The 17624-nt window shown below is 40.6% G+C and overlaps 1 protein-coding gene across 2 annotated transcripts in view; it reads right to left on the bottom strand.

Annotated features, from left to right (window-relative positions):
* LOC117350610 (diacylglycerol O-acyltransferase 1-like) overlaps nt 1–14591 on the bottom strand; it is a 38396-nt gene extending 23805 nt beyond the window's left edge. Inside the window, exons 1-8 of one of the 2 annotated variants that reach the window (XM_033925003.1) lie at nt 14435–14591; nt 11514–11578; nt 6933–7047; nt 4612–4699; nt 4332–4372; nt 3413–3498; nt 3040–3092; nt 573–678 (exon numbers count right to left, since the gene is read on the bottom strand). In XM_033925003.1, coding sequence (XP_033780894.1) covers nt 573–678; nt 3040–3092; nt 3413–3498; nt 4332–4372; nt 4612–4699; nt 6933–7047; nt 11514–11523 — 499 coding nt within the window. In that variant the 5' untranslated portion in view covers nt 11524–11578; nt 14435–14591. Of the gene's footprint in view, nt 1–572; nt 679–3039; nt 3093–3412; nt 3499–4331; nt 4373–4611; nt 4700–6889; nt 7048–11513; nt 11579–14434 lie in introns of those variants that run through there. The other variant, XM_033925004.1, reaches the window with a different exon arrangement.
* Between the last annotated feature and the right edge of the window lie 3033 nt (nt 14592–17624).

The raw sequence follows: 17624 nt of genomic DNA, 5'->3' as shown, positions 1-17624 counted from the left end.
CACAAGGGGCAGCGTGGGATTTGAACCCACAACCTCAGCGTGCTACAGCTATAGCTCTAACCACTAGGCCACTCCTTTCTAGATTCTTATAGAATGCCTATATCTGTATAAAAAGTCAGTGCAGAGAAATCATTTATATTCTGGCCATTTTATGCTAAAAAAAAAATATATAATCAGAAATAAAATCCCACCCCTTTTTCCCTCTAATCAAATATCTTATCATGGGAAAAGTTAATCATTCATTACAAAAATATGTTAACGGTCCCCAGACTTTCTGAAATTTACAATAAAGATGATTTTAATGTATTATTGAATTGGGAGGGAGGGAGGGAGGGGGGATTATTATATTCAATAAGAATGATATAAATTTAGATTTCTTACATAATATTTTAACATTATAGAATACTAATTTTCTAATGAAATGTTACATTTGATGCTAATATGTGAGTTAATCAAGTGTATATCTTTAAGTTTTATATGAGTTTATTTGATACACTTGTTATAACATACAAAAATGAATAAAGAATTATAAAAAAAAAAAAATATATATATATATATATATATTCCCTCACCTGGAGAAATGGATTTCACATAATAAATCGTGCAGCCTGGAACTGCTATCAGCAAAGCCAAGTGTATGTACTGAAGCACTGAACCCAGGGTTTCTGCACTGTAGCTCTGCAAGAACACAGAATGTAAAGTGTGTGAGAAAAAGCATTCAGATTCAGCAAATACCGAATAAGCATTTGGATTCAGCAAGGGGCATGGCAAGACACAGCAAAAACAAATCCTCACTCATCAGGGATAAATCTTCCAGAACTTCCACTGGAAAGTTTCTTCTTTTTCAGAAATCCAGACAGACAACTTAGATAATTCTTAATCTGTTTCTTTATTATATATGGATATTGCTCCTGCCTTGAGATTGAGAGGACTTATAAAGAGTGTCCCCCTTGGAACCCTTGAAAAAGCCTTTTTGAGGCGAAACGGGTCCCGTCGGGCTTTTATGTTGGGCCAAGCAATATCCATATATAATAAAGAAACAGATTAAGAATTATCTAAGATGTCTGTCTGGATTTCTGAAAAAGGTGATAAGACAGAGTACAATTCTGGGGTTCAAAAAGGGACTGGATGACTTCCTGGAAGCGAAGGGGATAACAGGGTACAGATAGAGGTTTACCTTACAGGACATTGAGTGAATAGGGTATGGACATTTTAGGTTAGGTAGGGAAAACTTTCAGGTCATGGACCTGGAGGGCCGCTGCGGGAGCGGACTGCCGGGCACGATGGACCCCTGGTCTGACCCGGCAGAGGCAATGCTTATGTTTCCAGTGGAAGTTCTGGAAGATTTATCCCTGATGAGTGAGGATTTGTTTTTGCTGTGAATTGACCTTCTACCTCTCTTTCCGTCTTCTCCATCTTTGCTGCTTTAGGCATGGCAAGACGCCCAAGTTGAGTGGGCAGATCTCTCCTCCCGCCAGGGCAATCCAGCACTCTGGTATCTCAAGCCCACCACCGCATACCTTTTAAAGAGCCAATCTTTGTTGGCAGTACGCAGCGTAACTCATACAAGCTGCTTGCATCAGCCCTACAGCCTTCCTTCTAATGCCACTTCCTGTTTCTGCGTAGACGGAGTACGTCAGAAGTAAGCTGTGGGGCCGTCGCGAGCAGCTTGTAGAAGTCACGCTGCCGACAAAGATTGGCTCTTTAATGAATCATGGCAGGAGAGATTTGGGGAGCTTTTAGTTGGTGGGACTTGGGGATCCCCACCAGCAACATCTTTTGTCCATTTATCTTATCATTCTGGAAATCAATTTGGCCCCAAATTAATAGAATATTAGAAAATCCAGTAGCCTTGACATATGATACTATATTATTTGGAACAACCATGAGAGCAAGAAGCCAAATTTCATCAAGTAATAACAAACTTTTATTTATCCTAACTGGAATAGCAATACAACAAATCACATTCAATTGGAAACAACATGATAGATTGAATTATATGTTCTAGTGGAATTCTGTATGCCATATATACAAAATGGAACTCGCTATTGCAACACATAAAGGATATATGAATAAATTTCAAAAAATATGGGGACCATTAAAAGATTTTTGTAAAGAATGATAAATTTTCCTATGAATAGAATTTGAAAAATCTGAAGACCGTTAACAGATTTCTTTAATGAATGATTAACTTTTCCCAAGATAAGATATTTGAATAGAGGGGAATGGGGTGGGCTTTTAATTCTGATTATTACATACTAATTTAATACTTGAATGAATTTGCAATAAAATTGATTTATGTATTATTGATTGGGAGGGAGGGAGGGAAAGGGGATTATTATATCCAATAAGAAATATATAAATTTAGATTTCTTGCATAATATTATAACTTTATATAATATTAAATTTCTAATGAAATGTTAAATTTGATGTTAATATATGAGTTAATCAAGTGTGTATATTCAAATTTCTAATGAGTTTATTGAAACACTTGTTGTAACATAAGAAAATGAATAAAGATTTATAAAACAGAAAAAAAAAAAAAGAAAAAAAAAAGGAATAAAGAATTTAAAAAAAGAAATCCTAAACTAGAGACACCCAGTGCCCAGCACAGAGTTGTGTCTTAGTTACTTAGTGAGTTGGTCTACAGGATCAGAGATTCCTCAAATTCAGTCTTCTTCGCAGAGAGAGGGGGGACATGATCGAGACGTTCAAATATGTCATGGGCCGTATCGAGGTAGAGGAAGATATCTTTTTTCTTAAAGGTCCCAGGGCAACAAGAGGGCATCCATTGAAACTCAGGGGTGGGAAATTTCATGGTGACACCAGAAAATATTTCTTCACCGAAAGAGTGGTTGATCACTGGAATAGTCTTCCACTAGAGGTAATTGAGGCCAGCAGTGTGTCATATTTTAAGAAAAAATGGGATTGGCACGTGGGATCTCTTCATGGAGGGAGTTAGGGGGTGGGACATTGGTATGGGCAGACTAGATGGGACGTGGCCCTTTTCTGCCGTCAGTTTCTATGTTTCTATGTTACCTTTGCCTTGAAATTTTCTACATAGAGTGCAGGAAATACCAAGAGATTCAAACCTAGGGGGAAAAGGGAAACATTACTGGGCATCAGGTCATAAGTGACAACTAACGTCATCAAGAAAACTAGCAAAAGATGCTCCTATAAGTAAATGCTGGATTTTACAAAATTGGACATCCAAGAACAGTCAATTAAGGTGTGAAGCTACAAAACTCTAGAGCTTGCACTTTTGGGCTGCATTTTAATGCCAGAGAGGTTAACATAATTGCACCTTCCCTATCACCCCTCCAAACCCTGAGTATTGCCATAAACAAACTGGTATTGCCATAAACAAATTGGTATTCTCTCACATTTATTATTTGAATGTATATGTGCTTACCAATGATCAGGTATAGGGCTGGAAAGTTGTAGCGGTCTTGTAGAAGGTTGGAGACTATTTGATGAGGATCCACAAGGAGTCCGTACCTAGGGAAGACACAAAAGGAGGGTTGATATGAATTCCAGGGATACCTGTAACAGGGGCTTTCCATAGACTCCTGGGATGCTCTAATGGGCGATATCATCTTGACAGCTCCCATGGTGTTTTTCTCTCATAGCTCAGGAAAGCTTCAGAGGAGCTCTCTTGCATATATGATGAATGGGATCAGGCACACGAGTGGGTGACATTTTGCACTTAGAGGGTATCTAAGTGCTGTACCATCAGAACTGCCACCTTAGTGTAAAGTTCTGAGCACACTCCCCACCCAGCAGTCTTCTCGGGACCTCAGTTAATTCCATCACACAATAAACTTATTTTTCTAGGAAGGAGATGACAAAAACAATGTCAGAAACAGACAGACTGAAAAATCTCACACAGATGACAGAGCTTTGTTTAAGCATCTCTTCTGCAGTGTGGGGAAAAAATAAACTGAGGTACTGATGAGACCATTGTGCACAGGAAGAATCATGCAAGCTCAGTTCAGAACGTTATACGCTTCTGAGCTCTGGGAAAGATCTTCTGTCTCAGCAAAGTGTGATGACATCACCATTTATGTACCTGACCCAAAGCTGTTTGCTTTCACTTTACCGATGAATAGAAATCAGGAAACTGAGCAATCAAGTAACATTTTAAAAACCCCTGGAGCTTGTAACAAAAACTGTTAAGTGTTTCAGATTCTTGATGCTGTGCAACCCCAGAACGTGCATTTCAATAAACACAGCCACCATTTTTCTGGTTAACTCAAAAACTATGGTATATAGGGTGGGGGTGGGGGTTAACTTTCTAACTTTTCCCCTATTAGCGTGCTTTTTTTACTTACTTGGAGAAGTTTTCTAAACACATCTGAATATGGATGAGGACCTGAATAAAGAGAGCACACCAGAGTGAGCAGAAAAGACCCATGTTGGCTGGGAATAGAAAGCTACTGAATTTCTGTGAAACAACCTGACCAACTAGAGACTCAAAATATAGTTGCAAGGAAGGTGGAACCCATATCTTTTTTTGCAGGATTTCCTAATGAATTACTACATACCGAATTGTCTCGGTACTTCCTTTCAAATCAGGCTGCTGACCCTTCACCCTCTCTACCCTTTACCTACCAACAAGACTATGGATAAGTTGAAGATGCCTTGGTAGTTACAGAATCCAGATCCAGATGTCAGCAGAGACTCACTCGGAGCATGACAGCTGAGAAACAAATACATGGATTGCATTATTGTCTACTTCCTTTGACTCTGTTCTGGGTTTCCTTTCACTTTTAAGGCCCGATTCACAAAGCAGTTTTCTTATGAATAAGGACCTTAATTTGGATTATCTGGGCTTTCATGTGAACTTTACACTGTTTTAAACATGACATGCTTATAAAATGGACTCCTGGAAAGGTATTTTGCTATCATATACTAATGTCACTAATGTTTGTGTTAACCGTAGAAAGATTTGGTCTATAAGGAAGGTGTAACAAATGCCTTTGTAAAGTAGTAGGCTTTTAACTGTGACTTGAAGTTCTTAAGAGATTTTTCTGACCTCACAGTGGTCAGCGTTTGTTTTAAACTAAACTAAACTAAACCTTGGGTTTATATACCGCACCATCTCCACGAATGCGGAGCTCGGCATGGTTTACAGGAAGAAAGATGAGAGAGGAACTACAGTGGAGAGATTAAAGAGTTAGGTGTAAAGGGGGAAGGTGAGAGGCCTAAGAGGGGTGAAGTGTTACAGTTTTGAGAATAGCCAGGTTTTTAGGTGTTTGCGGAAGAGTTGGAGGGAGCTTGAGGTTCGGAGAGGGGAGGTGAGGTTATTCCAGATCTCAGTGATTCTAAAGGGGAGGGATGACCCAAGTTTGCCTACATGGGAAATACCTTTTATGGAAGGGAAGGATAGTTTAAAAATTTGGGAGGATCTGGAGGAAGTAGGGGTTGGGGAGTTCCAGGATAGAGGGATAACACCAGCTACCATGATTACCGTATTTTCGCGGATATAACGCGCACCCGTGTAAAACGCGCACACGGGTATAGCGCGCAGAAACCACGATGATATGTACAAAAACTTTTGTATACCGCGCTCACGGGTATACCGCGCATGATGCCCGACGCTCCTTTCGCCCCCCCTGACTTCCGTGCACTGCCCTGACTTTCCGTGCGCTGTCCCGACTCTCCGTTCACCCCCCTGACTTTCCGTGCACTGTCCCCCCTTGAAGCCCAACCCGACCATGTGCCTCAGGCCGCGCCCCCAGGTGGGACCTAAGGCTCCAGGGCCTATTCTGATTGGCCCACGCGCCTTAGGCCCCACCAGTAGGCGGAGCTTTAGGACGGATGGGCCAATCCGGCCTCATTCCTTCGTTGGCTGCCTGCCGGACAGGCGGGTTTGGCTCCCGTCTGTCCGGCCAACTACCAAAGGTACGGGGAAGGGGGGTGGGGGGGTCGTGGGGGTCGGCCAGGGGGGTCGCGGGTCGGCTGGGGGGGCGGTCGGAGGTTCTTGGGGGGGGGCGGTCGTTGGGGGGGGAGGGGGGTTTGCGTCGAGGGCAGGAGGGCCTGGGATCCCTCCTGCCCGTAATGTAGTGCGGGGTGGGGTTAGGGGGTCGCCGTGGCCAGGAGGGTTTGGGCTCCCTTCTGGCCCGATATTGTCGGGAAGTCGGCGGTCCTTCGGGGTGGGGGTGCGAGTGGTCCTGCCGGGGGGGGGATGTATCGGACGTCGGGGAGTCGGCCGGGCAAGAGGGCTTGGGCTCCCTCTTGCTCCGATCGTGGATGCGGGTGCGGGTGGGAGCGCGTGCGAGCGGTCGTTCGGGGTGGGGGTGCGAGCGGTCCTGCTGGGGGGGTGAATCGGGCGTCGGGCGGGGTGGGAACTATGTTTAAAAACTTTTGTATACCGCGCTCAGGCATATAACGCGCGGGGGGTATGCGCGGTAGGTAAAAACGCGTATAACGCGCGCGTTATATCCGCGAAAATACGGTAAGTTATACCCAGATATGCAATGCCAGTATCGAGATATCAGCCAGTGCTGAATATCTGATGCAGGAGTTATCAGGATGAAGACAATAGTCAGGGCCTCTCCTAAGTTATCTGGATAGTTATTTAGAACATAAGAATTGCCATACTGGAACAGACCGAAGGTCCATCAAGCTCAATCTCCTGTTTCCAACAGTGGCCAACCCAGGTCCCAAGTACCTAGCTAGATCCCAAGTAGTAAAATAGAATTTATGCTGCTTATCCTAGGAGTAGGCAGGGTATTAAAGCAGGTCTCCAGGCAAATTGCAGTGTGACCCTGGTTAGTAGCAGATAATGCATTAATTATCAGGCCGCATGTTTTTTGAGTACCTGCTTTTATGATTGCACAGGACTAAATCAATTTTATAAGCACCCACTTGAACATGTGCAAATTACCCCTTATAATCTTTCAGTTAAAACAACTGGATCATTTTGAGACCTCAGAATGTCGAAATCATCTGTCGTCATTTCCTGCTCAGCCATGGCCCTTTCCAGTTCCATCGAATAGACAGCTTTCCTTCTTCTCCTTATGGGGGACATATCCTGACGTCCTCCTACAGACAAAACAAAAGATTCACTGGTATCACTGCGTATCCCTCCCCACTGACATCTCAGACCAGATTCCATTACTCGCCACTCAAAAAATGGAATGTTTCTAAAAGGAAAGTAACTGATAATTTTGTGGCACATTATGAGGGGAAATTCCCAAAACACTTTTCTGCATAGAAAAGGGCTCATTGGCAAAGTATTGCGATGAATAGTCATCAGTTCTTTTCTTTTCCTTTTCTCTCTTAGCTGTATTTAGCACACTCAAGGGAGAGGGTGGAGTTGGGGAGTAATTTTACAAGATATGTTATAATATGGTATATAACATGTGTATATTCTTTTTTTTTTTTTTAATATTTTTTATTCTTTTTTTAAATTCTTACATCAAGTGAAATACATGTAATACATTCAATTATGAAAAAACACTTGAAATTATTATTAAATGTTCTTACAATGTGAATTAAATAAACCCTTTATCAGAATTTTATATCATATTAATATTACAATAGTTTTCCCTCCCTACCCCTTCTATATGTTCTATACATGTGTTATTATATCTGATCAATAGAATAATTTGTCAATGGTCCCCATATTTTATTAAATTTTTTAATATAACCTTGTTGTAATGCCAATACTTTTTCCATTTTATATATATGACAAATTGAATTCCACCAAAAAGTGTAATTCAATTTAGTGTAATCCTTCCAGTTCTGAGTAATTTGCTGTATAGCGACCCCTGTTAAAATTAATAAAAGTTTATTATTGTTAGCTGAAATCGGACTCTGTGTTCTCATTGCTGTTCCAAATAATATTGTATCATATGATAGTCCAACATGATTTTCTAAATTATTAATTTGGGGCCAAATTAATTTCCAAAAGGAATTAATGCAGGGACAAAAGAATAGTAAATGGTCCAATGTCCCCACTTCTATCCTACAATGCCAGCATCTATTAGATCTACTACTATCTAATTTTTGTAATCTCGTAGGGGTCCATAAAACTCTATGTAATATAAACAACCATGTGTATATTCTATTTTAGTTGAAAATGTGATGAAGGGTGGATGGGTGGGTGGGGTTATTACACTATTAGATTTTATGTGTTAGATATTATAGTGCTATATTGGAATTACTTGTATGATGTATTTTTGTGCACTTGTTGTTTTGATTTGTAAATGAATAAAGATTTACAAAAAAAAAAAAAGGGCTCATAAAACTATGCAGCTGAATATGCCAACAAGATGTCACATGCTTATACACACACCATGTTGACAGCTGGTTATGCTAGGTTCCATTATAGAATTAGTTCCTACCACATGCCATCTGTGATGGGGCCCATATATACATATGGAAGCACTTTCAAGGTAGAACCAAAGTAGAAACATATGCTTTTGTTTTGAAAATGATAATTAATATACATGTGGATTTGGAGTGGGGGTGGGGTTTCTTGGTTTTCCATTAAGAATATATATAGGAATGTCATAAGATATTATTTTCATGTGGTATATTTTAGTTGTATATGAATTTGGGAGGGGGGTGGGGGTTAAATCTTCTTGGTGTATGATATTGAAGATTTTTCAAGTGATGTTGTATTATAATTGTTTGATATTTACTGTACACTTGATGTAAGTTATAAAATGAATAAAGAAATTTAAAAAAAAAAAAAGAAAATGTTAATTTTTTTTTTATATAATTTTTTATTCATTTTTGACTCTTGCAACAAGTGTACAATATTCAATCAGATAATTTGTACAAATCACTTGACATACTTAACAATTATTATCCAGTACATATAAAAAAATCTCCCCTCCCCCCACCCAACCCAATTATCAGTAATAAATTCATTAAATCACATAACATACCTCCCCATCCCCACACTAAATATATTCCTATGTAATAACAAGGTGTCCAAAGTGTCTAATCATTAGAATATGCAATCAATGGCCCCCAAATCTTTTTGAATCTATTATAACTTCCTTGCTGAAGAATGGTAATTTTGTAAGTGGGTCCCTCCATGTAGGATGCACCTTTCCCATAATGGCTTCTGGAGTCTAGCGTAACTTGGTGTCAACATGCCTTACGATTAGACAGTCACAGTTATACCAGCCTTAGAGCTGGTATAATTGAATGCCCCTAAATGCATAAAGGCAAGCATAATTTATTCTATAAATTGCTTGCCTAAATGGAAGACAAGCCCACAGTGACATACCTGGTTTGATGGCCATGATGGGCGGAACCCCCCTCCAGCAGTGGGGGAGGGGAGGATATGTGAAGTAGTTGTGTGGCCATCAGCTCTATAAGTCCACTGCCCCGGAACAGAAAACCTACATCAGAGGGGGAGGGGACTAGCAGAGCCAATGGCCATGTACATATGGACTGCAGTCATGCAACTTCTCCACCCACCTGCCCACTGCCAGTACTCGGGGCAGACTGTCCCACCACCCTACCCTTGGCATGCTACAGCATGCCCATGTCCCACCACCCATGCAAACATTCCCTTACATTTCTGCAGTTATGCAGCCCCCTATAGAATTGCATATAGGGTGTTTACATATGTAAATGCTACTTTTTGGCACATACACCTCAGGCACATAGAGCTAGATTCACTGAAGTCCACAAATCGCTCCGATTTGTGTCCTATCCGTTTCTGAGTCATTCTGGCCGATCGATTCAGTAAAGCTTGTTCATGCAAATGATCAAATTGTAAACATGCCCCCATTCGCACACACGTCTCGCTGTAACATCGATCAATGCGCGTGCATACTGTATCCTTTTTGGTTTTGAAGCACATAACGCATGCGCTAGCTCTTTAGGACTTCACTGCGTGGATATGGGGTGGGGTTTAATTGCGGACGTCATTGGCGGGCTCCGAATGCGCCTACCGCAAAGCATTGTTGTCGTAAAAAATGCAATATAAGAAGTGTAGTTTTTACCAACCTCTCCTCGGCAGACTCGTGTTCCAAAAGAAGCAGATAGCGTAGCCGACGAGCGACGTCCATTTCTCTCAGGAAAAGAACTGTTAAGTTGCTAGAAGGCACAACAGTTGGGATCACGCGCTGTGATATACAGCCTACGAATCCCAGGAGGCTGTGCGGCTCTTTCTGCCGAGAAACACGAAGCAACCAAAGGCGACCCCGTGATGTCAGATGCACGCGACAATCTAGCTGGAAGGAAGGGGGAGGAGGGATAGCTGGCCCTTAAAAGTTATTTTTGATTTTTGTTTAAATTTGGCATTGATATATGAAATGTACAATGCGCAAGGAGAGCACGGGGTTTCATCCGCGATTTTCTCGTCATGCGCATTACAAATCTGAGATTCACTCCCGCGCTCATTATGCGCATTCCAAAAAAATATTTCTAACGCTTATGCACATGAAAGTTTACATAGATTTAAAAGTTTTGATATATTTTGGATTTTTGGAGGGGTAGATATATATTTTTAATGGGGTTCTTAAAATGCACGCGGCAGTTGCTAGGCAGGAATAGTCGGCGAGGATGTAAAGCAACTGGTCCTCAGCAGTCGAAACTTTTTGGATTGGAAAGGCCAGTCGGTTTGGACAAAATGGTTTCATGAATCGATGCCTTAAGAAATTTACATGCCTTTTTACTTATTTGCATGCGCAGATCGGATCGGGTGTGGATGGGGTCTGGAGGAAGGTTAGTGAATCAAACCATAGTCGGAAAGTGAGCGTAAACCGATCGGTACACGATCGGTTTGCTTAGTGAATCTAGCCCATAGTTATAGAATTGTCCTTTATGCCCATAGTAGCAAAGTAAATGATGGCAATTAAAAACCAGTCTGCCCAATAGTTACAGATTAAATTGAATTGTCTTTTTTCTTTGATATTACTGGGTCTTAGACCATAGAAGTCTGCCAGGCTCCAACTACTCGAGTTGCCGTCGATGCTCACTCCAGTCTATCCAAATCATCTCATCATTTGCGGGATACAGACCACCATGGGGTGGTGAATAGGGGGGGGGGGATGGGGCCCCTGCCCCCACGACAGACTGTCTTCAGTGCACCCTGACTGCATCAGGCCACCAGGCAGGGAGGCCCACACCGGGTGCCAGGGGTCTGCAGCGATGTCGCTAACTCACGAACCAAGGAGTCTAATGCATGCGCTAGTTGGAGTGTCGAGCACGAAACCCATGGGTGCCGTTATAAGGTTCCCAACTCTCTTGCTGCACGGCAGATGATGTCACACTGCTGGGAGTTGCAGGACGTAGATATGAATACCGGGCACAGAGCTAGAATGCAGCCATTGTTACAGATAAGGTGGCAAACAGGCAGACTAAGGGGTCCTTTTGTTAAGGTGGGCTAACAGATTTAGTGCATGCTTAACAAATTAGTGCCATGCACTAATGGGTTGTGCGGCATTTAGCCCATGCTAATTGTTTGCTCGCAGTAGTAAAAGAACCCATAGAAAGAAACATCAGATAGGACAGAGATAAATACTGCGAAGAATCCAACTTACTGAGTTCCATGCTGGCATGAGCTTGCTGCAAGAGTCATGTCCCAGACTTCAACATGCAAAGGTGTCTATAAAGCAATGGCAAGTCGGTCAGTTCCATTGACAGATCATTGTTTTTATGCTAAAAGATTCAAGGCTTTCTTTATTTTCTTATATTTGATGCATTTTTAAGCCTGGATTCATTACAAAAGAAGGAATTATCTGCTAGTTAACTATGTCTGTGTAGATCTTCCCTTTCAGTATCTGAATGGCTAGACTAGTCTAGTTTATAGCCACTTGGATTCTATGAAATGTGTTTCAAACTAAGGATTTGACCACTTCAAGCTAAGTAGTATTTATAAAAAATAGCAAGCACAAAAGATATTTATCATATATTATTTATTGTTTTGAAAGACTTAACCACATTCTATGAATATAGTATAAGTCACTATAAGAGACCCGGTGAAGATTAAATGCATAAAGCCAGATACTATGAAACATATTTGAGTATCTTGGTGGCATTTCTGAGGGTCTGGGCGATTAGCAAAACTGAGATGAGGGCTAGGAGGTAGCCATAATTGGACTACTCTCGAAGCATTAGATTCTATACTCTCTCATCATATGAAACTATTATGAATACATCTTTGTCTACTCTTTTAGCAAAACTATTTTACAATAACATATTTTGAGAGTACGATAGATAGGAAAAATTGGAAAAATCAACCTATCTATTTCAAACTGAATGTGTGTGGCCTTAACTAACACATATGCTTGTATTAACTAGAATTACCCAGAATCATACGAAAAACAGGCCTTTTTGTAGGAAAATTCCGCAAAATACTGCACCATCATGTCTTGACGTCCATTCCATTACCGTACCATAGACATCACCCCCTACTGGCCACGAGCCACTACTCCTCAACACTGACAGACTATTAGGGCCATAATCAAAACACAAAAATGTCCCCCAAAATGCCTAAGTTGGCACTTGGATGTTTTTCTCGCCAAAATGTCTGAGTGCTGAGGAGGAAATGGTAGAGGCGTCTAATTTTGAGCAATCACGGAAACTGATTTGTTTGGGGCCTGAAGAGGAAGTCCTTGGTGACCAGTGGTGAGAAAGAACGAGTAGAGCGTGGTCCGATCGAGGCATAGTATTATTTGAAATCAATGAAAAGGTAGGCGCTACAGATGTTGGTACCAAGATCATGTCAAGTGTATGACCTGCTCTATGAGTTGGGGCGAATATTACTGGAAGTAAATATCTGTGGCAGGAGTAAAATTATGGAATCTCCTCCCTGGCATTCTGAGGACCTGTTTAGATCATTCACAGTTTAAGAAAATGTTAAAATCACAATTATATGTAGAGGCTTTCCTTTGAAGTTATGCTGAAGGGAGATACCTAAAGAGGAATCTTATTATGGCCTGTGTCATAGATTTATTGAGAACTGATGAGATGGAATTTATCGCAGGTTTTTTGCAATTTTTAGTGAGCTAAACGTAGGGCTCCTTTTACTAAGGTCCGCTAGCGTTTTTAGCGCACGCAGCAGATTAGCGTGCGCTAATCCCGCCTACGTGGCTAGAACTAACGCCAGCTCAATGCTGGCGTTAGTGTCTAGCGCGCGGGGCATTGTAGCGTGTGCTATTCCACGCGTTAATGCCCTAACGCAGCTTAGTAAAAGGAGCGTATTGAAAGTATTGTTGTTTGTTGTCTTCTGAATTATTTTTTTTTTTAAATCTTTATTCATTTTCATATCTTACAACAAGTGTATAATATTCAATCAAAAAAAAACCTTTTACAAATCACTTGTCATTCTTACTTATAATCATTAAAGTATAAAAGAATCCCTCCCCACCCACCCCATCCATTAATAATAAACCAATTAACAAACATCATATATCCCAATCCCACCCTACCTATATCTTATATAATAACAATGTGTTTAAGGTGTCTAAATCATTAGAATATGTAATCAATGGCCCCCAAATCTTTTTAAAATTATGATAATTTCCTTGCTGTATAGCAAGTACTCTCTCCATTTTATAAATATGACAAACTGAATTCCACCAAAAGGTGTAATTAAGTTTAGTATAATCCTTCCAATTTCCAGTAATATGTTGAATGGCAACCCCGGTCAATATTAATAAAAGTTTATTATTATTTGCTGAAATTGGACTCTTAAATCTCATAGATGTACCAAATAAAATAGTATCATAGGAAAGGGCAACATGATTTTCTAACAATGAATTAATTTGGGACCAAATTAACTTCCAAAAGGCATTTATATAGGGACAGAAAAAAAATTAAATGATCTAAAGTCCCCGCTTCTAAACTACAATTTATTGTCTTTTGAATTATTGTATTGAAAGTATTGTTATATATGTTATCCTCTGAACCATTGTGAAAGTTTTAAATTGTAAACCGCTTAGTTATAGGCGGTTAAAAATTTTTAGAAATAAATAAATAGATCATGAAAGAGTAACCCCCAATCATTCTAAAACGTTGGTTCCTATGTCTCCTCAGGGAATCACTGTTCAAGTTTTTCTCTGATTCTGGCTCTTTCCTTAAATTACTTGGGAGAAGGGAGGGGTCAATTTTCAAACTGTCCATATTGGGACAAAGAGCTCATATGCATTTTAACCGTCCAGAAAATCAGCTTTGAAAATCGGCACTTGAATGTCTTGTCCACATGCTGCTTTATACCATTTTTTAAATATCTTTTTTGATATAAATGCATTTGCTTATTCTGTGGGTAGATCTTTGCTGTAAAAGGTATATGTGTAGATCTGAAAATCAATGTGTATTCTAGCCCCCCCCCAACCTAATTATATCCCCAGGAATGCCTCCTGTCACTATAACTGCATTATAGCGCATTATGCATGCTTTTGCCACATCATGGGACGATAATTTCCAAACCGCTGATTAATGCTAGTAATAGACTGTTTACCTGCGGAAATCACTTTGAAACTCATCCTCCTCAGGTCGTAAGGTTCCTCAAGGCGGCCCACATACACATTTTCCTGCTCCCTGTTCTATGCCTCCCTATAGGGTCTAATGCATGGCAAACAGAAGATTCTTGTATAGAAGTCCTAGCAGCCAAAGGTCCACCTCTATTTACTCTGGCATCTATTTTCCTTGCTCCCACCCACCCTCATCTCCCCATCTTCTTCACAAGCACACATATTCTTTCTCCTTCCTTCTGAAGGAAAGAAAATATAAACAGAAATGCCTTTCAGTTCATTAGAGGAGCAGCCTTTGTGGGTAGGAATTCCACACTCCCTCAGAGCCTAATTCCGTCTCACCACCAGCATAACATTCCAGGCAACGGTCGTCAGCATAGCAGGGACAGGCATTAAACATGGAAGGCTGCCACAGAACTCGAGTTCAAATACACCCTTAGCCTTATACCACAAAGACAGAAGGCCAAAGGACTTTTGTGCACAATCCCTGAACATGGAAAATTTCACATTCTATGACTGTCTTAGGGGTTCATAGTCATTCGCGCGCGGGACTTCGGCAATGCGCCGCCTAAAAAGTGACTTTTCAAGAGCTCCGATGCGGGGTGTGAGTGGGGAACCCCCCCAGTTTACTTCATACTCTTCGCGCTGCCGTTGGGTGGGGGTTGGAACCCTCCATTATAGAGTAAACTTAACTTTTTTTTTTAATTGTTGTTTTTATGATTGTTTTACACTTGATGAAAGGATAAAAATTAATAAAGAATTTTTTTAAAAACAACCTTTTTCCCGATATTTTAGGAAAAAGTTGTTTTTTCTATAATGTGGGAAGAGAATAAATTTATTTATTTGATGTTATACTAGAAAGAAATTCAAGTGATGTATTTAATTTTAAATGTTTTATTATTTGTACACTTGTTGTAAGATTAAGAAATGAATAAAGAATTAAAAAAAAAAGAACTGTCCCAATTAATTTTCAGTCTCTTCCCTGCCAAAATTCAAATTTGTGACCTATGGACTTTCCCGCCTCAGGTCTGAGGACCCACTATATATAAAGACAAACTACAGACCTCACAGTATACCCTGAAGAAAGCCACAGCACGATGGCTGAAACGTTGGTTCCACTTATTCAGATATGGCAAGACCTGGACAACTACAACAATCAAATCTCCAGTTGGCCTATAATACAGAGGCTCGATTATTGTTTGCTGTAGTCTAATTATTATATTTACACCTTTATAGTAGTGTTTTTGTGAGGAGGTGGTGACTAAATATGACTAAATTTAAAACTATAACTATCAGTCGTTTCTAATTCCCTAGGTGGGTAGAGTCAGTTTTACTGTCACGGGTCTAGAGAAAAATTCACCAAGACTACATTTCCATAACTAGAAGCCATGTAAAAAAATAACTTAGAGGGGCTACAAAGATATTTTCCTCTCCTCTACCACGCCCTAGCTTTTCTCTTTATTAAAATACTTATATAGCACCTAAACAACACCAAAATTTGTTCAAAGCAGCTTCCATAAGATTGTTAACACATCCTTCGAAACATAAAAATCCAGCGCCCCACAATTCTCGTAAGTCATCGTCAACCAGGAAAAGGCAGTGTTTTTAAGTTCTTTTTAAACTGTTTCTCTTCATTTTCCATTCTCGGTGCAGACCACAATCCCCAGCCACAGAGGGCTGCCAACAATTCGATATCAGAAGGGACAAACTAATTTAGTTTTGGTTCCGCTCCTACTGCCTCTATAGGCTTGTAGTTCTGATTTCTTTGAGAAAAGCAGCATTGCATCTCAATGTAATGTAATAGGATACCAGTAGGATAAGATCAGTCTGTCCCTTGTGCCAATTAGCTCTAAGTTATTAGAAACATTCAAATTAGTGTTTCTGGAAGTGCATTTTATATTGGCAGATGCAGGACTTGGACTGCCTCAGCATGTGCCTGGTGGCTTGGAGACCATCTCTCCGCAGCAGTGCTTCTCAGCCTTTTTTGATATTGTGGCACATTTCTGAGTTTGGTCAATGCCATGGCATAGGAACCAAATTTTACCTGATCTTCACGCCCAGTCCCTCCTTGTGTGCGTCTTATGCTGCTGGCTTCAAGCTGATGTCTGAACATGCAAGATGAACGGGCTCCACGCATTCAGACATCAAACGGAAGCCAGTGAAGAAGACACACCGGTGAGAAGTGCTGCTCTCCTCCTACCAAGAGAAGAGAAGGAAGATGACTAAGGCTACTACACTTCTAGAGAGCTAGTAGTGAGCAATCAGTTCAGTTCTGTGGGCAGGATGGGGGAGTCCAGAGGACTCACTCCATGGAAAATTGCAATAATCCACTCCCAAACTAAGTTTTACTTCCACAGAATATGTCTGGGCTCAACACAAAAATCTCAAGGCTGGCAGATACATCCTGCCTACAAGACAATGACTTATGCACCAAAAAAAAAAAATCAAATAAGTTTCACGGAGTACAGCTGGTCTCCCTGGTGTCAGTGGTACTCCAGGTAAGATTCCTAAGCCACGAAAAAGAGAAAGTTGGTCGCTAACAAGAAGCCATTGAGTGTAAGAGATGGCCGCAGACTGTATGACACAAACCCCCCTCTCTCTTCTTAACAAAGTTCCTTTTGTACATTTCCAAGCATTCCCTCCGGTCTGCATCCAGCAAACCTCTCTCTTTTAACTTGTTATAGCACATGTATTTATTTATTTATTCAATTAAAAGCTGCAAAAACAGTCAGCTACTATATGATCTTTATTTCATGTTTTAAGTACAGCTATTCAGAAATTCTTTCATTTCGAGAAAGTTCATCTTAGGGAAAAGCTATGCAACTACTTCGGAACATAGAAAGGAGCTCTCTATAAAATCAGCTGATGGCTGGGATGTTATTTGTCTGGGGAACGAAGGGGCATCTGTGGCCACCACCTCTAAACATGGGCAAAAGGACTGTGAGAAGATTATTTCCAGAAAATGTAAGAGATGGAACTAACCCTGAGACACAGGGCAGGCAAGTGGAAAATGTCTAAGTGTGCCTATAACATATTAGAATACGGCCAACAGAATAGACCAGTGGATGGAGTAGTCTGCTCCAGAGGAATCACTATCCATCAAAATCACTTTACTGTTCTCGTCCAATCTATCATCCTGTCCAGATTGGACTACTGCAACTCAATCTACCTAAGCCT

Source organism: Geotrypetes seraphini, chromosome 16 (assembly GCF_902459505.1).
Source record: "Geotrypetes seraphini chromosome 16, aGeoSer1.1, whole genome shotgun sequence".
Classification (NCBI taxonomy): Eukaryota; Metazoa; Chordata; class Amphibia; order Gymnophiona; family Dermophiidae; genus Geotrypetes; species Geotrypetes seraphini.
This window is presented reverse-complemented; position numbering and strand designations above follow the sequence as displayed.